The sequence below is a fragment of the Bactrocera oleae genome, chromosome 2 (assembly GCF_042242935.1).
Source record: "Bactrocera oleae isolate idBacOlea1 chromosome 2, idBacOlea1, whole genome shotgun sequence".
NCBI lineage: Eukaryota > Metazoa > Arthropoda > Insecta > Diptera > Tephritidae > Bactrocera > Bactrocera oleae.
The window spans coordinates 21,340,081-21,365,943 of record NC_091536.1 but is presented as its reverse complement, the minus strand read 5'-3'; the positions used below and the strand labels follow the sequence as shown (position 1 = coordinate 21,365,943).

Sequence of the window (25,863 nt, the reverse complement as noted above, 5' to 3'; positions counted from 1 at the left end):
CATTTATTTCTATATTCTCTTGCTGCCACATTGCTGCGGCAATCGATCATGTGGTCCGCGATTCGTGTGATCAGCCGTATGATCTCAATATTGACTTGCAAATACATATATGTATATACGCATACAAGCGTATCTGTTTACTTATTTGAAACTTTTCCTATTCGCCGACAAATCGAGTAAACATAATTCATTCATGCGGTTGATGACGTAGTCACATAGTCACACAACGGCAATACAAACATACTGACATGAGCTTTTGTGTCTATGGAACTGAGCTGGTCGGCATGCGCGGAATGCTGATATTGATAAAAACGCTAGCAATAGTCAGACTGTGCGGTAATCTAAACTTAGAACGCGCGTAATCGGATCTGACGCTCTCACCGCTGGTCACCGATATTACTCGACAGCAACACATTTAATGGAATAAGTGCTAAGTACAATCAGTTAACGATTGCAGAATTAAGGTAAACTTGGTAGACATAGCACCTTATATAGAACAACAACAACAACGCGCACTATCAACTAAGAGAACGCTTAAAGTCCAAGGTCAGAGCTTTTGGCGTGCGTGGCTTTCCCTACCTGTGTTAGTGAACCGGCGAGATGTAATTAAATTAATGCAGCAAATTTCGCAAAAAAAAACACTGATTTCCACGTGCGCTCATCGCCTGGCTTCGCTTGCCGCCTTAGCGCTTTTGTATGTGCAGCACAATGAACCGGCGGCGGCGAAAGCGTACATGCGCTTAGTCACGTAGGCCGTGCGAATTGTTTAGTCAAAATGAAACTGAAACTATGACAATAATGTACTACGAATTGCACACAAAAAATAAATACATAATTCTTCGTTGAAAACATTTGCCATTTCGTTTGCGCTGAGTGCGCGCAATTTTTCCTAAACAAAAGTCAGTGCATACATATGCATGTTTATTTGTGAGTTTTGTTTTTGTGAAGCTTTCTTTTGCCTCTTTATGGTAGACTTTTGTTGTTTCAAACACTCGCCAGTGTGGTGATAATTGGCGCGGCTTGGTGTGATACTCGCGCGCGCGATTAGAATCGCATTCCGCCTCTAAGAGAAATGCGTTGCCACTGTACTTTATAATTATCGGCGTTTGTCGCAACTCTCGCACAAGCGCTGGAACAATTAGTCAAAATCGAATACCAATTGATTTAATTGAGCTTACTCACAGGTCCACTTGTCGTGGTGTGATAATAATCACCTATGAAAGGTTGCGCGTTTGATTACGACCAGCTGTTTATGGGTTTGATTATTTCGCAAAGTCTGAATAAGCAGACGGCTTTTATGTTTTTTATGTAGGCCGATGCTTTTAAGTGAGTAATAATAAAAAAATAATCGCGCTTATAAGCATAGCTTGTTTAGGAAATTACCCTTGATAATGATCTTACGGAATTTTTTTGAATATACATATAGAATAGTTAGTAAATAGTAAATGTTTGTATGCATATACTTTCAGTCCGACATGTTTAAAACTATAGGAAGACTAGTTGACAGCTTACCACATTGACAGCTGTGATGTAATATTTTATGGATGCATAATATTTAGTTTTTGGGTTTACTTTTGAATTTCGAGGTTAGTTGCATACAAATATTTCTGAATAGTAAAGACATTTAAAAAGGTTTTGAAAAATACAAAATCAGGAACCTCTCTGACATTTCCAAGTAGCTCATAACTATGTCGTATTCATAACACCTAATACACCCAGCAACAAATGCAATTTATTGTGCACCCTTGGGTGTGGTTCAAAGGAGTATTCTTACGCATTTAGAATGACTTAGATTAAGATGCTAAAAACGTTTATATTTTTGTTGCTGTTAACTTGAAAACAACGATAATAACTTTGAATTCTTTAGATGTTTATTTAAAGAAATCGATTGCCTACTCATTTAATTTGGCACGGGCATGGATACCATGTAAAAGTGTAGACTTTCCAAACGAGAGTTCTACACATTTTTAGTATCGAATAAACAAATATACATAGACTATTATATGATTAATATAACATACATATACACATAATATTTACAGATTTTTCACTTAAAAATGTTGGCGAAAGCTGGTACCATGTTGTTGTTGTTGTTGCAGCGACAGAATTCTGCCGAGTTGACAGTCCTTGGCCGGAATAAATCCGGGTCCGTTCCGGTTACGTAGACCCGACTGTCGTGGGAACGGAAAGCTGGTACCATCGCTAAGGCCGCTTCTTTTCTTTTGGGAGGGCAATCAGCTGCACTTCTGATTCAGCGAGCGCTCGTTAATCAGATATTTCATTTAACTATAGCTTATTTCTAAGCCTTCTGAAATATAAAGAAATGAGATATTTTCTTGTTTTCAAAAATAAATTTTTTGTAAGCTTTCTGAATTTTGAATTCAGAAACCAATACAAAAGTTTGTTGCTCTGAAACTCAATGAGTATTTTTTATATATTATATATATTATTTATATATTATATTATTTGGATTTTTTTCTTTTTTAATATTTATATGTATGACCCACGAACAATTCGTATTGCGTAAATTCAGCAGCCCATCTGTAAACTTTCATAAAGGTGTACTCATATACTTGTATGTATGTATGCAGTATCGAAAATAGCTTGTTGTGCTCTATTAGTCTGTTTATTTGCATTGAGTTATTTTGTATACTTTTCACGCCACTTTCGCGATTGCTTAACTACTTTAATAAATATGTTTTTGTTATTTTGTCTGCCGGAATGAAAGCTACACAACAATATTTTCATAGAAAGCAGACAAATGCATTTTGCTCGCTGTGAAGAATCGCTCGGTCAAAAAGAATTATTAGATCTAATAAAAGCTAAAGCGTTATTAATACAATTGCTATAATTTAGGGCAACATTTGCTTCAGCAACATGTTGATTAATTCAAATAGATCGCGCATTGGCTGAGTTCCAGTTAAGGTGCATTTATTTATAATAGAAATAGGTAAATCCTAAAAAAATTGTTCAGCGCAACTCAGTTTACAGCTTGAACTCTTATTAAAATCAGAACACAGTCATACCACTATTATTGTAAGACTGTTTAAGAAGATCTCGTGCCTTTCGTTTGCTTAGAAATAAAGCCTAACATAATAAACATTAGCGACGACTTCTAGAACACACAATAATTTTTTGTTCTGTAAAGTTTTCTTAGTTTATACAAGAACTATCCTAAACATTACCTACCTCGAACAACCGGATGTCGCTTTCCATTTGTGTCTGTCTGTCTAAAACTACGTCTTGAAAAATATGTTGAGCTTTCCAAAAAAGAAAACAAATTTTCGAGGCGTAAGTACCAAAATGACAGCCACCAGTCACTTGAGTAACGAAAAGCAAGTTCGCTCATGACGAACAGCAGTAAGAGAGCAAACCTTAAAATGTCTTAGCATTATTTAACTCTTCAAGAATGTGAGGATTTCAAATGAGTTCATAACGGTGCATCACAAATAAAACCACGAATAATACTCATAACTTCTTCAACCAGACCGTTTAAGGCAATGCTAAAATGTATAATATCTTTAACGCTTTTATTTAATATTTTGACAAAAAATTACATATTTGTGTAATTATAAGGTGCAAGAATCATACATGGGTGAAATATTCAAATGTGTTTCTCAAAGAAAGAATTAATATAAATTTTTTTTTTTAGAAATGTGTAGCGGCTAGCGACTTCTTCAATTCGCCAATTCTTAGCCCACGGATGTCTCTGCTCCACTTGAAAAATCAAAGTCACTCTCATTGCCTGCATTGGCCGCGCTAACCGTCGGCGCCTTTACACTGGAACTGTCGTCCGTTTCGCTGCTGTCCACGAAAATTACGCGCTTCTTCTTCTTCTGGGCATCGCTTTGCATGACATGTTTTTCCGCTGTCGATAGAATTGAGGTGGGCTTAACAACCTTGAGAGCGTTAGGGACAGCTGGCGCCACAGGGGCTTCTACTGTCGCTGCCGGTGAGGAAGGTTCAGTAGGCGTTGCTGCGGCTTCTAATGCAGTTTGTTCAATGGCAACTGGTGCTGCTGTAGCGTTATTACTGTCTTCATATGCGTAATTCACTTCTTGAACTGGTTGTTCTTGTTGTTGCTCTTGTGGTTCAGTATAATCTTGTATGGTATATATCGCTTCTGCATTACTGACATCGCTGGCAGCATATTGTGGATCGACGACAAATTGGCCCGTAGTTTCATCGTAGATGTAGCCAGGATAAGCATTCGGGTCGTAGTTGCCATACTGTGTAGCATCATAATTTTCGTAATCTTGCTGTGAATAGCCCGGTTGTTGTTCTTGTTGTAGCTGATCAGTTGTATCTGTGGAACTTGCTTCGATATTTTGCTCTGTGGGATAGTCAGTATAGTTATTCGCTGTTTCCGCAGTGCTGTAAGCGTTTTCTGCGTTGAATGTGTTTGTGGGCTGATAAATCTCTGTATTGTAGGTGCCATAAGTGGTCTGAGTTTGTGGTTCAGTTGTCTCGTTTATGGCGTTCTCTGGTTTTAGTTCTCCGGTAATGCCACTCTCAATGGTGGTGTTCTCCGTGATTCCAGAGAGATTTGTTGTGTATTCTTGTTCTTGTGTTGTAGATTCCGCAAGCAGGTTGGTTTCCAAAGGTGTTTTTTGCTGTTCAAGTAGTTCAGTGAAGAAGCCTTGCGCTGCGGTTCTTGTGGGCGTCACTTCAGTTTCGGCTAACTGTGGATTCACTAGCTCGCCATAAATGGCGTTCTCAATGTTATCGATTTTGGAGCTCGAAAGCGGTTTTGAAGCGGAAGACATGCTAGAAGTGGGTGCCATTGATGCATTCTCTACGGACCCCATGTGCGATTGCCACGATTGATTATCCAAATTTTCGTTCGAAGTTGGCAGTTGCTCGGCACTTGATTCATGTTTTGGATTAACAATTTCTGAGAAACGCTTGAAGCCAATGTAACTTTCATTGTTGGCTGGGTTCAAATTCCTATTGGCGTAGCCATTATTTGCTTCAGTATCAATTGTGCCATATCGCTGCTCGATTTCTGCAATCTTTCGCCTATGCTCTTCCGCTGTACTTAACTTAATAGTATTCCCTTTATTGAAAGCATCTACTGCAGTTGTGCTATTATGGTCTTCTTCAAAATTGTAAGAAGGCCTTGCGAATATTGCTGGTTCTTTCGAAGTGACGGCCGGATTTGTATGATTCATTGCTATGCCCATAATATCGGCGTCTTCCAGCTTAACCGCCGATACACCGTTGATAACTTCACTGACAGTAGAACTCGGTTCTTTAAATACAGGAGTTAAATTGTCTACGGAAGCCTTCATCGACGTAGTATTGTCAGATTGATATCTAGACAATTTTTCGTGGGTCTGAGTAGATGTTAGATGCGTAGGTTTACTGTGTGCTGTAGCTGGCGAATATGTAGATTTTTTCATTTCACCAGTCTCCTCCATTCTGTCTATAGCATGCGGCATTGTCTCAGTTTGCTTGTGAGCAGTTTCACCGACTGCCTTGTCTACTATGGGGGGAAATTCTGTTGAAGTCGCAGCTTCTGCTGTTGGTACTATATTATTCGTTAGTTCGTACTCATTTGGGACACTATGCTTCTTCTCCGTCATATCAGCATTACAGCTCTGTGGTATATCGCCCCGATTTCCAAATGCCATCGCAGAATCAGTTGGAGTTACCTTAGCGTAAGACGCTTGCTGTTGTAGTTGGTGCTGTTGGATAATCGGTCCATAACCTAGCGGATACTGAAAGAATTCATATGGTGTAGCCGTCGTTGGTAGTGTGCCGGTAGCCATTGACGTTGTCGGCGCTCCGCTGAGCAATAATCCGGCTGGCGTCGGTGTGGCCATTGCGAAAGTCCACATGCGTGGCGTTAGTGCTGCCGGCTGTGATTCTCGCATGGCTTCCACGTGATTAACCCTTGGTTGTAATATAGGGATTGCAGGCACCGGTGTTGTTGTTACCTCACTGTTCAGAGAGCCTATTGGTGGCGCTGTTGTTGGCGCCTGTGCGGCTACGGTGGGCAGCAACACCGGTATCTGTGTGGACGCTGGCAGGGCAGTTATGGGTGTAGTTTCTGCTGCCAATCTTGTTGTTGGCATAACATTTGGTATGCACCGCACCGGTTGAGCGTGCATTAGTTTGGCGAAGTAGCGTTCATATTGAAGCTTAACGATGAAGATTTATGTATAGGATTTTGGAAGCGCTCTGGTATGTGCGTTTTAATTTTACTCACCTTCATCATTTTTAGTCGCTCGCTGCGCGCTGATAACGCTGTCGTTTGTTGATCGATGCGCTCGATCATTTGCATTAGCATTTTGTTGCGCTCATTGCGGTGCTCCTGCTCATCCAGAAAGCTCTGGTACTTTTGTCGGATTTTTGTTCGTACCGACTTGTCGCTGGTGAATCGGTGGGAAAATACATAGTTGCATATTTTTTAGTTATGTTTACATAATTATGGTATCTATATATATAGATACTTACTGTTCGCTGCGTCGTTGCAAAATCTGCTGAAGCTCTTTTTGCAATTGTTGGCGGTTCTCCTCACTGCATTTTGTGTTGCGAAAGTGTTGAGAAAGTTAAGGTATGTAAAAAGTTTTTTTTTATGATATGTGTAATATTGTGGATTAATTACTTTAAGCTACAGCTAAATTCTCAAAATAACTGCAATGGAGTTTTTATTAATTGCAATTTTACACTACCCGAGCACTAATATTTAAAAAGATTCATAGTATGTAGTAGTAGCTATATATGGTTTCTTCTATTGTTGAGAGTTGTCGTCTGACGTTGCTACTAGGAAGTTTGAGTTTTGGGATATTTTGCTTTACGTGACGGTGTTATTCAACGTGGTTTGAAAATACACTATCAAGCTTTCTTTTAAATATAGTTTTGTCCAATTTGTCGCGCTCCTAAGCATGGTGAATAAAACACAAAACTGTGTATAATTAAAAAAAACTGGCATAACTGTACCGAGATAGAAGAGTAAGCGGTTATCTAGTTTCAAATATCATCCTTCACCACTAAACTCAGTTCTAGGGTAAGCCAAAACCAAAGCATATCATAACTAAATATACTTATGCGATATTGTCTAGTATTTTCTTAGCCTCTTAGCTGAAGAGCAAACTACGATCGATTTCTGACGCCAAGAGGAGCGTGTTGAAAAACTCTGAACAGGGTATATTAAGTTTGTTACGATGTTTGTAACACACAAAAGGAATCGTCGGACACCCTACAAAGTATATACATAATTGATCAGTGTGACGAACTGAGTCGATTTAGCCATGTACGTCTGTCAGTCCGCCCGTCCGTTTATCTGTATATACAAGTACACGAAGTAGTCACTCAGTTTTTGAGTCATCGATCTGAAATTTTGCACCGAGCCTTTTTTCGTTAAAAAGCTGCTCATTTGTCGGAACGGCCGATATCGGACATAGCATATAGCTGCGATACAAATTGAACAATTGGAATCAAGTGTTTATATGGAAAACTTTTTCATTTGAGGAGATATTTTCACGAGACTTTGCATGGGTGATTGTTCAAAGAAACAGTGCAATCTCCGAAGAAATAGTTCAGATCGCGTTACTATAGCATATAGCTGCCATACAAATTGCCAGATCAAAGTTCTTGTAAGAAAATGTGTAAAATATGAATTTGTGAAGGGTATTATAGCTTCGGTGCAATGAAAGTAAAATTTTATTCTTGTTTTTTATCTCATTATCGAGTCTGTGAAATGAAAAAATTAAAGTACGAAGATTGCTATCGAACTTTGATAGTTTCTCCTGGCGTATTATGGTAGCGTTAGAATGCACACATATATATTGAACATATTTTCGAGAAAGTTTATAACAATTTCTTCGCGACTTGTTTTAATCACAAAAAATTCTGCACAAAACTACAACTATGCTACTATGGCTTATATAATACATAAAAATATATGTAAATATATATTATATATTATATATTTTATTTCTTTGCCACTTGAGCTCCACTTCTACACATGTGTACCTTTGTTTTAGCTTTTCCTGCAGCAAATCCACTTGCAACTTGTAATTATCCAACTCGGATTGGGGATACATGTTGCTCCACAACAACTGCATTAAGGTCCTCAGCGCGTGAAAGCAGTAAGTGGCAAAATTGGTATATTCGTGTAGACGAACACCCACTTAACCGTTCAACTGTTACTGCACAACTGAAAATTCGACAATTTGTTTTGCCCAACTATTCGATATACATACATACCTACTTACGGTGACAACATCGGAGTTGACAACATTCGCTGAGCTCATTTCCCCCTCTGTTTGCGACGATTAAGACAACCGTTGGCTGTTCTGCGTACCTGCAGGCAATTACTCACAAATCCATACATACACACACATACACAAGCCTATTTGTATTGCACACCTACGAGCAGGACAATAGTTAACGTTTTTTTTCACTACTGCCAACACTAAAAAACCAGAGCGAAATGGGTTTGTTGTTTGTTTTCGTTTTCGCCGTTGTCAAGGTAACGACTAGTAAGTGTATCGATATTTGTTGGTTGAAAGCGATATATGTACATATATACCAGAATATATTTTATATATGTATGTGAATAATTATATATCATATGTAACATATTATATTTGTGTATAAAGCGAAATATTTATAAAAAATATTTTATTTATTTTTTTTTTTACTTTGCATTGAAAGGTTATGTCTTGAAACGAAATACCCAGTAAATATGAGAAGAAAGTTCAATTGTTCACAACTAATGAACTTATAGAAAGTCGCAGAGTGTCGTGGAGGCAAATAACAGTTAATAAAAAAGTATGTACATTTTTCTGCGAGTGATTACTTTCCATAAGATATTATAATACATAATACCATTTTTGTTTTTACATTAGCTATAGCAACCTCAAAACTCTTTAGTAAAATTCCAAATGCTTTTGTTTGCTTGGTTAACAAGTCTCCGTGTATTGAAGACGAGACCATTTGGTGCATCATTAGCATAATTTATTGATTTCTCCTAGCTAAATGTGCGAAAAAGAAGCTTTGTGCGCCTAAGTGGCACCTACACATATTTATTGTAATAATAAATAACAAATAAAAGTTTTTGTATTCTTGCAAATTATATTTTTTTTCCAAGGAATTTACTGTTACTTTTACAAAAAAAAATATTCAAAAAGAAAATCTAAAGGTCAATGAGTAAATTTACGACGTTGAATTTGAGTCAAACTGTCTTTTTTCTCGTTGTGCGAGAATTTTGGTTCTACTTGTACTTCCTTTTCATTATTTAGCTTATATTTTTTTTATACAAATATTTTACATGTGTTTATGTGCTAGAAGAAGAAGCAATAACTAACTGACTAGGTCAGTGCGGCATTCAGGCAATTTGCATTTGTACGCGTAGCAGCTATGAGCTGAGCGGACACACAATGCGGTAAATGCAAACTTTTAGGGGTTAATGGCAGGTGTCAAATAAGATATTCATCACATACTGGAATGCATTAGTGTTGTGTGGAATGCATTACACTAGTGTAGTGGTTGCAAAAACCGATTACAATTGTGCAATAATGCGTCAAATTCATTAATAAGTAATTTAAATTTGGAAATCAAGCGAACTGAGGCTAGTAAACGAATTTATAGCAAGTTCATACAGCTTTGATCTGCTTACATATCCGAAAATTTACTATGAATGCGAAAAAACATTACTACTTACACTGCATAAATCCCGATCGAACAGTGTCTAGTTAGAACTCCTTCAACCATTCAACCATAGCTCCCTAGACTTCTTCCGCTATACCCCTGGTCAGAAGGACCACGCGATTGCACAGCTTCTGGTAGTTGACCAACGCTAGCTGAGCTGGTCTGAGACCCAACAGTCCAGTAGTGAACCACAAGAAGTCAACGAAACTCTTAGCCGTGCTGCAGTTATTGAGACTGAAGTACCTGCTCTAGCAAGTTCATCAGCCTTACAGTTCACTGCAATATCGCTGTGGTCTGACAATCAAACCAATCTAAATATATATAACAATAAAACGGCTCTCCTAACTAGTCTTGAGCGCACAGTCAGCATACTTAAGGCTAATATCGCGTCCCTACTATCGCAGTGGATAGTCACCATTCTGAAGGAGGCTGTAAGCAAATAAACGAATGCCGCATTCAGCCCAATCATTGTGGTGGAAAATCGTTTAAGAAACTTGGAAATGTGGAAAAATTATAACGAAATGCCAAACGTGAATGAAAAGAAATTTGTGTTTATTCGTTTTTATTGCTTTTTATTATGTTATTTTTCGTATGTTTTTGTTTTTTTGTTTTGATTTGTATATATATTTACGAAATCATTGCATATATTCGTTGCAGTGATTGTTTCTTCAGTCTTAATTTAGTTTTAATTAAACAATCAATTAAATCATACATTTAGCGGCTACTTATAAATAGGAAATAATATTTATATCTAAATTTATATGCCTAGAAATATTTGATTGTATGTAAGTATACATAAGTATATTGCAGTTGGCTAATTGCAGGATGATTTTGATAGATTTATGTTTACTTATGTAATTTTGGTAATTCTACTTAAGACAATAGCTACACATTTATGCTTGTTGTTTGCGTTTGAATTTTGTTTATTTCGCTTGCTTAATTACAATAAATATTATTTTCTACTAATTTACGTGTATGTCTATATATGTGTTTTCAAGTGCGTAGAATATTTTTTCTTTTTATTAGAAGCAAATGTTAAGGTCACGAAAAAGATGAAATCAGTTCTTTTTGTATTTTTTTCTAGAAATCACGTGGTCTCTTGAATTATTAAAACTTTATTACTAAAAAGAAATATATATGTCTTAAACCTTACAACTCTTTCAGTGTTTGGTTAAAAGCATCTTTCGTTTAAGCTGTAGAACATTTCTATACTGAAACATTTCCATATGTTTGGCTTAGTGTGGCCCATACACAAAGCTCTCTCTCCATAAAATAGAATTTCTGAAATTTATTTTTGAAATATATATTTTAGTTTTAATTTTAAAGCATTTAAAAAATATTTCTTTCAACGGTCAATTTAAAAAAATATGTAAAAATGTGCTAAACTCTATTATAGTAATCATTCTAACGGTAATTTATATATTTTTTTTATACTTTTAAGTGTTTTTATTATAATTAATAAATAAAAATGATACAGATTCCATGTCTCGAAAATAATTATTTTTTAGTCTTTTTAAGTGTAAGCTGAAGATGAAATATTTACAAAATGCGTCAGTACAATCGAACTATGGCTAAGTAGCAAATTAAAGCAACGGTATATTTACTTTTTTGTATTTGCATATGCAGGAACCATCATATTAGGTAAAACTTATTTATTTTTAAATTAAAAAGTAATTTCTACTAATTTTATATACTACTTTTTTTAAAGTTTAGCTCTAAATTAGCTTAATTTAATTTTTTAACTTATTACTTCTTTATGTTAAGCGCTTGGTAAGTAAAAAGTAAGTGTGTAAGTTTGTTATGCTAAAATTTAAACGCTCATTTTGTAAATACGTCGTTAGCATCGCTTGCATTTTCGTGCTTTTCCAACTTATGTAGACATAGAAAATGTGCGAGCTATTTATTGTATTATTTGTTATGGCGTGAGCTTTCGACTACTTTTTTCCAAATTTCTCAAGCTTTTAATTTTTGTTAATGCAAATCTGGCTAATTTGCTTTAATTTGCTTTAATATTCTTTGGGTAATCATAAAATGTAGGAATTTCAATGAATACAGCATCCTGCGCGAAAGTAGTGACATGACAAATGGTTAGCGGGTAATCGGTACAATATTACGATAGCACTACAATAACAACTACAATTGCAACAATTGCGCTACTTATGGACGTGTTTGTTTGGTATAGGTGTAAATTTCGAATTTCGTTGCTCTACATATTGTAGCTTGTCCAATTGTTATTATAATTTGGCAAATAATCGTTACGTCCGTCGCCGTAGTGCCCAGTATGTCAGCCAGTACAACGTAAGTAATTTCCAGAGACCAATTGGCAGGCTAAAAGTGGGCAAAAAAAGAGAGAAATTGAGCAATGTGTTTCGGGTGGGCGGCAGTATGAAGCAATTACTTATATAAAGCAACAACAAAGACTACAAATAATTTGAAAAATGTAAATTTTTGTTTTTAATTAAAATAACGGAAAAATAATTAATAAAAAAAAGTAAAATGCATGAAAATTGTCTGGCACACACAGTGAGAAATAGTTATAACATGCATGCAAAGCAGTCACAAAGGCATAACGGCATAAAAGTATGTAAATATGAGTAAGAACATGCAAAGCAGACAAAGAACGAATAAAATGAAACGCATAGAAATTAAAAATAATAATAATAAAAATATAATGAAATTTGCCAAGCAACTTACCATCTTATTAAAATTTATCTTTATACATGAAGCACCATTAGCAACAAAGTAAAAACATGCACATCGAAACAAAGTAACAAACAGTTAATGCTACAAAATCGCACACATTACATAAACATTTTTTTACAAATATTTTTTAACATGGAAACATATGACGTAATGATTTTAGAAGCATAACAAAGAATCTGTGGCTGCATTTTATATGGTTTCTAAATAGAAAATGTCAACTCGGAAGTTCGGAAAAATATTTAGAATATTTTTTAAGTTTAGGGTAGTTTTTAAATTTTAATATTTAAATTACTAGTTTTCACCTATTTTTTTCAAAATAAATTAAAACCACCATTTTTTCAGTGTATGTTGTTGAAAAAGATTTGGCATAAAGTTACTAAATACTGTATAGGAAAGTATTACTGAAAATTAAATCACAGCTTTTTATGGACAGCAACATTTTTTTTATCGCAGCATGTTGTGCGGTTTGTAAACATTTGTTGCAGGTCATAAAAGTTTCAACACTGATATCACAGAGTTGCTAAATGTTGGAAATGACTATCAGTATCATAAAAATGCAACTTTTACTTTGCACTGTTGCGCATATACTCGTATGATGTACTTACATATGATGCATTGTGATTTTTTGATATTTTGTTTGATCATTCTTGAATAGGCGTATGATATACAAATCTTAAACCTTTTTTTGGCTTAGCAACATGTTGAAAAATATGAAGAAAGTTTTTAAGAATGCAAAACAATTAAATTGCAAGTAAATTGTTAATATATTTTTTAAAAACAAAAAAATGTTGCGCAACATTTTATTATTAATAATTATTAATATAAGTAGGTTATCGAAATAATTAAAAAATGTTGTAATATTTTGTGCCACATTTCTTATTTGCATTAAGTTTGCGTGTAAATTTTATTTTTTATTGAAATACGCTGCTTAGGTCGCTTGTGTACGCAAATGTAACGCGATAAAAATTATATATATTACTATATTCTTCGGCCAGGTCCTTTGCTTTATGAATGACGCATTTCATATACAATTGCTGAACTATTCGCTTACCAACATGCTGATAAATATGAAAAAAATTTTCTAAAAATACATAACACTTAAATTGCCAGTAAGTTTTCAAAATATTTTTTAAAAGCAAAAAATGTTGCCAGAAACATGTTGCGCATCATTTTTATTTCTATTAATTATTAATATAAGTTTATTTTCAAAATATTTTTTAAAGCAACAAATGTTGCCAGCAACATTTTTATTTGTATGAAATTACGTAAACATTATATGTTTTAATCAAATAATTCTTTTGTTTTTGGCCGTGTCCTTTGCTATACCCCATTAGCATACACAATCACCGTTAAAAGCTAAAAAACGCAAAAATTGTAAAAACACTTGCGATCTGCATCGCCGCCTTCGCCTTAGCCCCGCTGTTATGCACACAATTGATGTACGTGTTAATGTATTGGTGATTGACACTGCCTGTGTAGTATAAAATTATGCCTACGACGTTACTACTTGTTCCTGCTTGTGCTCTCTGCTTTCTTTCATTTTAGTGTTTTTAACTTCTTTTTGTTAATGTTTTGTATATTTTTACAGCCAATTATTGTTATTTCTTTTTATTTTTATATAAAATTTTAATTAACAGTTAAGCATGCATGCAACTGTAAGGATACAAAATTTAAAATAAAATTATCTAAATAATTAACTGTAAATTATAAGACATGTAAACTCCTCACATTTTACAGCGAAATTAAATAAATATTTAACGAAATTGCTTTATTTGTATGTTTTCCATTTATTTTTGTTTCATTTTTTTTTTGTTGTTCTATTTTCAATTTGATTTTCATTACTACCATCATCAGCAGCATCATTATCATTCTTATTTATATTCATTAAGTATTATTACTTTTTTACTTTTTACTTTTTAATTTTTAATTATTAAGTAGTGTTCAATTATATTTAAAATTAAAAAGAGCATAACTTAAGAATAATGCTTTTTACAAATTTTCATTAAAGAAAACTTTTTTTTTTGTTTCATTCGTGCTTGTTTGTATGTGTGTTGTTGTGGCCATTCTATTAATATGGCCGTCTGCTGTTGCTTGCATCCTCAGCTCTGACCACTGATTGTTTCTTGTAATTTCGTATGAATTGCTTTCGCACAATCTTTACAAATTTATAAACTAAACAATTGAAATTAAATAAATTTAAAAAAAAAATTAATTTAGATTATACTCTTAAACATAAAGTTTTTGTTATAAATTACAAGAAAATTAATTAACAGCTAGTTATATTATAAATGTATGTAAGTGTATGTATGTAGGTATAGGTGTGTACATGTGTGTATGTATGAATTGCTATTCGTTTTTATTTTTAATAATAAAAATAAATTAAAAATCTATTTGCATTGTTAGTTGCACAGCAAACAAAACTTAAACACAAAAACTAAATAACTGTGAATATGAAATAATTTTTAAATAAATATTAAAGTTGCAATAAATTAATCATAGCTGAGTTAAGTTGCTTAGCATTTTATTCTCAGTATTCATTTCAGGCTGAGTTATGCTGCAATTGAGCTTTTACGCTGCTCTTGCGTCTAAATAATATTTTTCTGTTTTTGTTTTCATAAAAATTATCTTTCGTCTTAATACTAGGTTCTTTGAAGGCGCATATTTGAGCATTTTTAATTGCATTTTTTTTTTTGTTTGTAGTACTGTATTCATTTCGCATTTTCGATTTTCGTTTCTTTCGTTAGTTCATTTTTTTTGTATTTTTTATTTATTTTTTTTTCAATTTGCATTACTTCTTTAACTATTTAAATTACTTACTGAGAGGCAGCGAGGTTTCTTATGCATTTGCTTATTGATATTTCAGTTTCTTACTGTTGATCTTTTATTTTTCAATTGTATTTTTAAGCATCTCTTTCTTATTTCTTCATAAAACTATGTGATATGAGTATGATTATGTGTTTTTTGTATGCATGTGTGTTCGTAGTTGTGCATTTTATGTACAGTGCGTTTTTAAGTATTTACTTTACAAATATTTCATTGTTTTTGAAAAGAAAAAAAAAGAAAAACAAATTTTCATAACTAAAATATTAAATTTTTAAATAACATATGGATGTGTGGAGCGTTGCTTTATGCTGATTTGGTGTTTGTTCTACAATTTTACAAAAAAATATTTAGTTTAAAAAATGTTCGCCACAAAGGACACTTTTACTGCTTACGCTTAGCAGCATGTACTACATTAAAGTACACAGCTTTGCGTAAATGTTTCATCAGAGAATATTTTGTTGCAATATTTTGAATATTTGAAAACATAATTATTCGTGTGTACTATAAAAATCTGTGGGGCTAAATACTTTTTGATAATTTTAGACATTTCAAAGCTCAACATGGAGTATTTTCTAAATCTCTTTAAAGAGATACTATACTAAATTTTTATTTTTATTTTAAAGCAGACAAAAAATTTGTTTCAATTATTGAATATCAAAGTTTCCCAACTTTTTTCTTGAAGTTTTAGTAATATATTCAACTATTACGTGATTAAGAAAAATATATTAAAAATTTTTCATTATAAAATTGTAATTTGATAAATACTTCTTTTTTAACTATTTTATTAATACGTAAATAAGCTATATCAAACAGATTTTTTTTTTACTTTTGTGTTTTTTTTTTTATATTTTATTTTTCAAATGAACAAAAGTTTTCTAAAAGCGCATTAAGCTTACACTAAAAGTTTGACTCCGCTGAGATTGAACAGAATAGAATATTTAAACAAAAAGAGCTCAGTTGCAATAAGTTTGATAATTTCTTCAACACATAAAAATTATTAAAAAACTTTCAACAAATAAATATATACAATTCCTTTCGCGTTATGAAAAACGTATAAAAAGGAGATTTTAGAGCGTTTTGTAAATAATGATTCATTTCAGTTCATCACAGTTGATTTTTAAAGGAAAGCTTTTTATTCACTCTAAATATTCTTTTCAAAACTGATAAAGCTCGTAAAATGTAACATGCTTAGTTCGAACAGTTTTTTACAAAAATACGTAAAATCTCAGAAAGCTAGCTTTTAGCTTCTGAAAATCTAGAAAATAAGATATATTGACCAATTAAATCAGTGCTAAAAAATGAACTAAAAATTTAGAAAGAGTGCAATTAAAAGCTTTAATTATTTAAAAGCTTTGCTTGAGGAAAGCTCGAAGCTTTGTTTGGAGCATCTAAATGTATTTTTATTTCGTATTTTAAATATATAAATATTTTTTATTTCGTTTTTGTATGCTGCTTAGATGCCTATTGATCCATTTCTAAAAGCTTTTTGTGTTGAAATATTGAAAAATGTGCTGAAGAAACTGCTTGAACTCCACACATCCATATACCATAAATAAAGATGTACTTATTAAACCGTATGTATGTATGTGTATAAATATTATATATAGCTATAAAATTTAGAAATGCTCGTATGTGTGTGTTTGTGTTGATGTATGAGTGATGATTGCAGGTGGGTTGAATGCATTTGTGATGATCCGATTTTGCTTTCGCTGCTGTGCTGTGCTTGTGTGTGCGTGTGCGCATGCGCATAGATTTTCTAGTGCATTTGTGTGTGTGTGTGTGAGTATGCACTCCCTCGTCTACAGATATTTATTAAATATATATAATTTTACAATTTTTTTCTACATATTCACTTATCGCCTTTCTTCATTTCTATTTCCTTTATAAAAATAGTTTTTCATTGTATTTGATGCTTCAATTTACAATATGTTTGAGTGTATGTGTGTGTTATAAATAAATGCCTTAAATAAGAAGTAGCGTTATTTTTGTACAATTCATTATTTGCGCCACATTAGACTCTTCTTTAGTCCATTTTTACAAGTTACAAACGCGCTTGTGTTATCGTTCAGCGCTTTTTCGTTTGTTTATAGAATGCAAGCAAGCTTTGTTTTTAAACAAAAATCTAATTAAATTTCCAATTTTTCGAGAGCAATCTTTCACACTTTGAAAAATACCAACTACTTATAAAGGGTGTAATAAAATAATAATAATTTGGAAATAAAAAAAAAAAATATTGCTAAAGTTAATGCCAAATCGTCTAAACATATTCAAAGTAGCTAGTAACCAAAATTAGAAAAATATTTAAGGAAATTTTGAAAATACAATTTTCCAACAATGAGTTAGACCAAATTAGCAAAACGAAAAATCAAACAAAATTTTGAAAATATGTCTGTTAAACATTCTATCAAGCGCTAAACGCTATTTTTGTTTAATCAACCATTAAAAATGTATAAAAGTAATACCAAACATTTTTTTAATAAAAAAAAGATTATGGTTAAATAAACGAATTTTGAATGAAACAAGTTTGGAAGAGCATAAAAGGAAGCCATGGATTACAAAGGATGTGTTTGTGTTGGTGTTTTGCAGTTCAATGGAGTTGTTTAGGTGTTTGGGTAGTTGATTGGTCGTGTGAGTGTGTAGGAGTAGTGGTAGTGTGGATTAGCATACAATTTAGATTTGAATGTAGTGGTTAAAATAAATTTTGAAACTCACTAATCGAATTGATCGTAGTATAGAAAATCGTCTGCATCGCCGAGTAGCTGCGCTCGCTTCATTGCCGCTTTGCCACCGCTCGTTGCCAGTGTTGCAGTTGCAGCTGCCGATGAAGCAGGCGGCGCTGCTCCTGCGCTCTCTTCACTTTCATCGTACATATCGTCAGCGTCGTCGTCGGCGTCATCTTCATCTGACGCGCTACTTAGCGTGCCGACAACGTCTTCACCGCGCTCTTCCTCTTCGCTGGCTTCCGCTTCCGTGGAGTCTTCGCGCGAACTATTATCAGCCGCCGCCACCGCCGCGCTCGCTTGTAGCACATCGTCCTCCATGGAGTTGGTGTAGCGTACATTGCGCTGTTCGCGCTCACGTTCCCCCCGCACGCTTGTTGCTTCAGCACGCGGATCTAAACTTTCCTCTACTTCCGCGCTGCTAAGTTCGGTAGTGGTGGGGTACATTGATAGCGCCGCCGCTACTGTCGTGCTATCGGTATGTTGGCGCGTTGTAGTCGTGGTTGCCGCTGTGGTAAGCGTACTGCTGCTAGTCGCCTGCGTAGTGCTAGTAACTTTTGCTGGTGACTGCTTTTTAAGTTTCTTTTGCGCATTCGCTCCACCATTTCGCCCCTTCTTGCGGTTTGCGCCGCCATTACGGTTGCCCACGCCACCGCCACCACCACCTACTTGCCGGCCATTCGCATTCAACTTCTTACCGCGTCGGTTATTTGCTCCTGCTGCATCGCCGCCAACGCTATTGCGGTTATTACCATTTTGATTTTGGTTTTGGCGATTTTTCTTTCCACCGCCGCCACCGCCACCGTTCTTCTTTTTTTTACATGCCGCTGGTAGTGGCATAAAGGGCACTTCTTCGCCCTTCGCTTTAAGCTGCCTTCTCTGCTGCTGCTGCAGCGTTAATTGCTCTCGACACTTCTTATTGTTCAGATTATTGCCACGCTTGCGCAGCGCTAAGGGACTCCTTTGGCAATTGTGTTCTTCCTCGTTCTCGTGCGCTCGGCACTTTCGCCGCTTCTTCTTCTTCTTGCCACCGCCACCATTGTGATTCTGACGGCTGGGACCACTCTGACTACTATTACCACTAGTATGGCCATCATTACTCGCCATCGAACTATTGCTAATACTACTAATCAAACTATTGGACGTGTGGGCGCCCCGCTGGCCACCCCGACCGTTTTGGTTGCTATGGCTATTTGTGACTGCGCTGCTTTGTGACACGCCTCTTTCATTGGCAGCAGGAACGTTGTTCATTGTTTGTTCGCTAATACTACTACTACCGCTAGGACTATCACTATCACTACCTAAAAGACTACTACTGCTGCTACTACTCTTTTTGCTACTACTACTACTATTACTATTGCTACCGCTATTGTTATTACTAAAATTTGGATTGCACTTGGGGAGCGCTTTGAAGTGTTTGCTATCGATTAGGTCGACCAATGGTTTGCCCGTATCACAGAGTTGGCGTATGCCGTGCTTAATGCGATTCTCGCCGAAATTCTTCGCTATTAGCTGTTCGACGCGTACCTCCTCCACCGTTTCGGTGATGGCATTCGTATAGGTGGCTAATTTGCCAAGCGAGCGGGTTGACGGTATTTGCAGCTTACGCGGCTCGCCGTGCCGATTCAACGCCAAGTAGTAGACGCGCCGCGCATTCGAATTGTAGGTGGACGAATAGGTGTTGTAGTTGTGCTGCTCCATGTTCTCGTTGAACACACAATCGTCGGTAAATTCTTTCTGTAAGTAAAAAAAAGTGGGAAATATGAGCTGCATGAGCATTAAAAGTTTTATTTTAGAGTAAAAACTAAAAGCAATATTATACAAGAAATTGTGTGAGTTCTACATTTTTTGTCTGATTTCTTCATTATCATTCCACTTGCAAAACTTTCGAATTAAAATCCCTACACAAAACTCGAAATAGGAAATGCCGCCGATTGTGCCACATCTGTCGCAAAGTAATGCGACATGGTGGCGTCTGCAGTACTCGCAACCAAAAGTGTTTCACCAAAATAGAAATTAGAAAAAAACTGCAATATTGTTGCCGCAACGCAAAAGTTAAGTTAAGATACCTCACGCAATTTTATTTGTTCAGCGCTCGTTGTATTTTTTTGCTGTGGTTTTATTCTTAGTATAATTGACTATACGAAACTACAACGCTGATGTCACATAATGTCATTTTTGGCAGAACAAGTACTGCCAGAATGTGCGCTGCTCTTCTCAAAATCGACTTCGCCTGTTTGTCATTTCGGCTTTGGTATTGTTTACCACACATACACTTATTTTATAAAGCTTACCGAAAGCTCGAAGATGAAAGCTTTTTTGTATTTTTTCACTATGCCATTAAAGCCAAGGTTCTATTATTTTTAAATAAACTCTTATCGTATGATATTATTTAAAAATATGTGTCGTGAAATCGTTTTTTTAAGTAGTACCTATATACCTATATAAGTATTGCTCTAAAAATTTGTTCGGGTGATCAGATAATTACATTATGTAAGTAGAAAGCTTTAATTATCCTCGGTATATTCAGACAGTTAGTACTACGAAAAAGTGTGAAGTAATGCACCTCATTCAGTGCATTACAAAGTATTTTCATTATTTAAATTTTCTGCTCTGAAATTAATCAGGTTTCTCTCAACCTAAAATCGAATGTTTTTCAAGTGTTAGGCTTTCCAATTCCTTTGCGCAATTTTTAAATTTCTGTTGACAATCACAACTCCAAAAGGTGTTGAAAATTAAACCACCGAATTGTTGACTGTTGGAATTGTTGCCTATTGCCCCACAAATCACTAAGTGCTGAGTGCCAATATCTAAAGCGTTCGACATTTGCTGGTGGTGATTGTATACGCGCTATCATGGGGTAGGCAGGCCGAGTCATTGCGTCGATGAGTGTGAAGGGAAAGCGATATAGCGCTGTAATTAAGGCGAATTGTCGAATTCTTCGCAGCCATCTATCCATCATTAGCATGATGCCTAAGTGTGCCAGTCAAATATAAATATTTATGTTGGCCACACGGTAAACGATAAGTACAAATAACTAATAGCTTCCAATGAGCTCACTCTACTATTTTACTCTATTAACAAATATAAAATGCTGCATTTCGTAACACACACTCTGGAATCGAGTGGCGCGTAGTTTTATTCTATTTTTTTATTCACACTTTTCAATATTTTCATTGCATGCATTCTGCTTTCTAGCGGTTTTGCAAAGTTTTAGCACTTTGCGTCTGGTGTTTATTTGGCCTACCAGCAGCACTCCATCTGACTAGCGGTGAGTCAGAATGCCAAGCGCGCCTCTTAATGAGCTCGCTAATGTCTCCAGTGTTGCGTTTAAATGCATTGGCGCTGCTTTCATCCTTCTCGGGCGTGTTTTTCGGTTTTAACTGTACGCCATTGGTTTTGAAAAGCATCTTAGCAAATTTATTGTTTTCATTTTGCTGTCTTGTGACGTCTGCCGCTTTTATTTACTTGTATTTTCCTTATTTTTGTTATTGCTTACGTTATTGTTCTTTATGATAGTGATAATGATGTGTGCGCACAGACTATTGACGTTCACGGATTTCACATGTGGGTGTCATTTTATGATCACCTAGTAATTGCATAGCAGCTGTGACAAAGGGTGTGTCGGAAGGAATGAGTGGAAAAAGAATGAGTATTTCTTCATTTCTATCCATTTGTAAGTATTATACTACATATTTTTGTAATTGAAATATCTCCAAGTTCAAAAGCTTTCATGGGCACGAAAGCTCAACTCAAAATTCCAAAGTTTGCAAACAAAACCCAAGCGTGCGCTCCGTACTTTTCAAACTAATAGTAGCAGTATTAACTGACAAAGCTTTTGCATCCTCGAAACGAGTATGCGTTGGATTCAGCACATCGTTTTGAAGCATAGCACATATTTTGTCATTTTAGATCAGTTTGGACGCATTCTTAAGCAACGCGGTAATAAAAAGCAGACGATTAGATAATGACTTTAATTTTTCAAAGCCTCTTAAATCTCTTTGCCACCATTGCAGCAGCTGCCCACCGTTTAGAGTTTGCTCTTGCTGCATGCAAGACATTTGTCGTTGAACAAATGTGTGTCAAATGATCGAATATTTCTTACCGCTGCCTACTTCAGTAGCGACATGTCTAATATTACGTGTCGATCTCGCACTATTGACATGACACCGCTACAGAGAATCTACTGTAGGCATCACTAAAAATATCTCATTTAATTTACGCTTTTTCTTCCCGCACTTTTTGTCTAATTTCACTGCACATATGTCTGTATGTCTGTATGTATGCACGTGCAAGTGTGCAGTTTGTCTCGTTAAGTGCACTCTTTTTATAAGAAGCAGAGAACTAAAATTGAATTTGGCCCACTGCCCAGACGGCACTAACGCTCGCATACATACAGACATGCATCACTATTTGGTTACGTTAGTGCCACAATAATTGCGGTATTTTTATGGACATGCCTCGGCTTGTATATACGGTGGAAAGATGTACATACATATGTATGCTTATAAATACACTTTTAGATGCTACTCAACTCACATGCCACACCTTAGAAATTTATTGAAAGTGATATTATTTAGTTCCGTTCATAAATTTTGGCGTCATGTGAGTTTTCGTAAGCACTGTACAGTGTCCGAAAGTGGCTGCACAAACATATGTATGTATATGCAAGTGCTAATATGATTTGAATAATCTAATTTCTGTCCAAAGCGGGCACATGATCAGGTCCACCGCATTTGGGACACATTTCAATGTTTGCCATAAATATTTTTTTAGACAGCGCATGTGTATTTCAGTTGCAACTTTTTGTATAAAAATTATGATAATCGCTGAACATGTTTCTCATGCTACAAAAGTTGTAAAATACTTTTGCCAAAACCAAGTTAGAGAAATTACATCTTCAACAAATGTAAAAGCAATAAATTTGCTGAATTTTATGTACTTAAATAATTGGCGATTCATTTTATACAATTTTGGATTGCCTTGATCCCATAGCCGATCTTCAGGAGTACCTCCGAAAAAATACAGTTAACAAGTTCGAATAACAAGTTAAAATTGTTATTTTTAACAAATTGGCGGCTAACCAGAAAAGAAATCGTTCTTTGTGAAAAAAATGTACATTTCAAAGTGCCTTAAAAAATCAAAAATCATATTTTTTTGACCATTACTTGACAAATATCTCTCAGGAGGCCGTGTGAAAATTTAAAGGCGATCGCTTCAGCCATTTCAGAGAAAAGCTTTTCACCAACACTGAGAAGAACGTTTCAATATAAACGCGCTTAAAGTTGCGGGTGCCGATTTAACTAAGTAAAAAAATTATGACATACTCGTATAAGACTCAAATCACCGATACCATTTGCCGGATCTAGCTTAAATGTGCATCTTTTTAAACAGCTAAAGATGAGTGAAAGGTGAATTTAACTCTAAAAATATACGTAGACATGATTTTGATTTTTAGTTATATCATATCTTATCAAATCTCCTAAATGTAGGCAATAACTTTAGAAGTACTGCCACCAGCATGAGTTTTAATCCTGTTTTTTTTTTCTATATTAATTTTTATAAGGTTTGAAGTTTGTAAATTTTTGTATGTAAAAGTCATCATTAATAACGGTTTTGACAATATGGAATTTTTATTATTTTTTCACTTACCCTCTAGATCACTTCGAAAATCAATTATATTATTATCAAATATTTAAATTGATTCGCTAGCTTCAATCACATATCACTTTATATAATACCTAGTCAATAAATAGCTGTGAGTATAACATTGCAAGAAGATCTTCCTTTAACTGAAAATTCCTAAGACGTGCACATTGCACAAGGTGGCCTTTTTTTATCCATCACACCATCAGGAGCAACAACAGGAGTGGCAGCAATAACAGGAGCGGCATCACACAAGCCGTGTTATGTTAATCAGATGTATTGCAAAGATAAGCGCACCCTCATTACCACAGGATGTGTCTAATAGAACGCATTCAATGAGCGCCAAAGTAATTGAGCGCGCCACACCAAGAAATCCGCATGCAACAAAAAATTCATTAAGCAGCTCCATTGGACGCAGAGAGAAAGGAGCAATATAGAACACATGAGAGATGAGGGTCAGTAACGCTTTAAGTCGAAATAGGTGTAGCACTTCATAAAGTAGGAAAATTTATGGGGCTTAAAGACAGCCGCGAGCACCAATCCGAAATGTCTGCCCTACCAGAAAGTGGAAAAGTATTGAACTGAACAATTATTGATAGAGTATTGATGTATAGAAGGAAAGCAATGGAAAAGAAGGAAAAGTAATTGGAGCAGTAAGGACAGCCTTTAGCTGACCTGCCGCGCCGTGTAGTACGATCATGGCGGCAGTGGCTTGCTACAAAACGTTATAAAAGGTAGTCGTGTACACTTTCGATCGCTGATTTGATTGCGATAAGCAAGATGATCAAAGCAAATGTCGATAGGCATCGAAAAAAGCGAAAGAATAATGGATAATGGAAATTGGTATTATTTATAACACATTTCTAGAATACAAAAAAATGAAACGCCAGCTCTTTGCTTTGATTTTTTCGAAATATTTTCAAGTTTAATGGTTTCCAATTAATTTTGTTTTCATGCAATTGAACGTGGGCGCGTCTATGCGTCGGCCTGAGTCATTTTTTTTAAGAAATTTAAAATTCAATGACTTTGAGTGTAGTCGAAGAAATGCCTTATTCTTGACTTTGAACCCTTTACGCTGGCAGCATAGCAAGAAATAAAAGAAAAACGCAAATTCGTAGACATGCAAACATTAAACTGGTGGACTTGTGTTTCAGCCGCAAATTAAGAGAATTCGTCGCAGGCGCCACATCTAACGCAGATCTAAGGCGGCGACGTTGCTCAATCTGGCTGTACGTCTGTCTATTTATGTTATACTCAAATTTATTTTTGAATTTCGAAAAAGTTTGCATTCAAATTTTGTAACACAAAGTATTTGAGTGTGTTGAATAAATGCATTAGGGTGAGAGAGTTTGTTGCAAATTTAAGCATTCGTGAGGGTGCTGCCTGTTAAATGAGATTTAATTTTTCGAAAGTTTATTAAAATAGTAAATTTTTTTTTATCTACACAATACTACAGCGGTTTCCCCCGACTGTGTCATAGTGCATTATTTTCAGTATATGGAAGTATGTTAAAATAACATAAGTCGACTTAAGCCCAAATCTTTTCATAACACGTGAAATTCAATAAACATACTTGGCTATGATTCACCGTAATTTGAAGCTGCCAACTATAACCAATTGTTGAAGATAAACTCAACAGCGATTTTAGAGAAACTTTTTTAGAATAAGACAAATTGTGCGATTACCTTAAAGTCGCTTTAGGCTTGTTTAAAATATTACTACAGAGAGGTGGCAAAGTGAGCTTGCAGAAAATTTCTTTAAATTAATATTTTTACTTACAATTTTTTTCTTACTTTTTGTTTGTTTCACAGCAACATTGTGTGTGCACATATTTTTAATGTCGCCTTGAAATCGAATGCGAAACTTTGCATGACAAGGCACTGTGTCGTTTGCGCAGCCAACAAACAATGCAGACAATATATTTGTTTATTTTTATTTAGCATATACTATGTACATATGTATATGTATGTTGGCGTATTTGACTGTGATTTAGTTTTCTTTAAACATTTCAAGTTCATTGCATTTCAAAATCAGTTGCAATTAACAACATTGAACTAATTTCGTTGTCAGGCAATTAAAATAGTTGTGGCCAAAGAGATTGAGAGACAGACTATGAATAGGAGCAGGAGTAATAGAGATTGTCTGCCACACACTAACCCAAAGTCTGTCTGTGGGGCAACACAGCCATCCGCAACAAGCATAGATAGGCAGGCAATCAGACGGACAGACAGACAGACAGGTTGTGCGGCAAATGGATTTACTTGCAACATACCAGTATATTATACATTTGCAACACTTGTCGCCGCACACG

The 25,863-nt window shown here is 35.1% G+C and overlaps 2 protein-coding genes and 1 long non-coding RNA gene across 7 annotated transcripts in view; 1 reads left to right on the top strand and 2 right to left on the bottom strand.

The window, feature by feature from the left end:
- Positions 1 to 293: 293 nt before the first annotated feature.
- On the top strand, positions 294 to 8,999 carry LOC118683723 (uncharacterized). The gene is made up of 4 exons (XR_011396925.1): positions 294 to 464; positions 7,992 to 8,489; positions 8,665 to 8,781; positions 8,859 to 8,999. It is a non-coding gene; the product is annotated as an uncharacterized lncRNA (long non-coding RNA).
- LOC106616634 (mucin-17) lies at positions 3,514 to 8,072 on the bottom strand. The gene is made up of 4 exons (XM_014233388.3): positions 7,981 to 8,072; positions 6,460 to 6,522; positions 6,212 to 6,374; positions 3,514 to 6,143 (listed from the first exon to the last, which is right to left on the bottom strand). The coding sequence occupies exons 1-4, from the start codon at positions 8,070 to 8,072 to the stop codon at positions 3,693 to 3,695; spliced, it is 2,769 nt and encodes a 922-aa protein (XP_014088863.3). The 3' UTR covers positions 3,514 to 3,692.
- A 1,247-nt stretch (positions 9,000 to 10,246) lies between the features above and the next one.
- The window catches only part of bnl (fibroblast growth factor branchless), a 162,320-nt gene continuing 146,703 nt past the window's right edge, over positions 10,247 to 25,863 (bottom strand). For 3 of the 5 annotated variants that reach the window (XM_070111443.1, XM_036377518.2, XM_070111441.1), the window contains exons 4-5: positions 17,899 to 19,643; positions 10,956 to 11,988 (exon numbers count right to left, since the gene is read on the bottom strand). In XM_070111443.1, the coding sequence (XP_069967544.1) occupies positions 11,916 to 11,988; positions 17,899 to 19,643 (1,818 nt within the window). In that variant the 3' untranslated portion in view covers positions 10,956 to 11,915. The other 2 variants (XM_070111448.1, XM_036377517.2) reach the window with 2 other exon arrangements.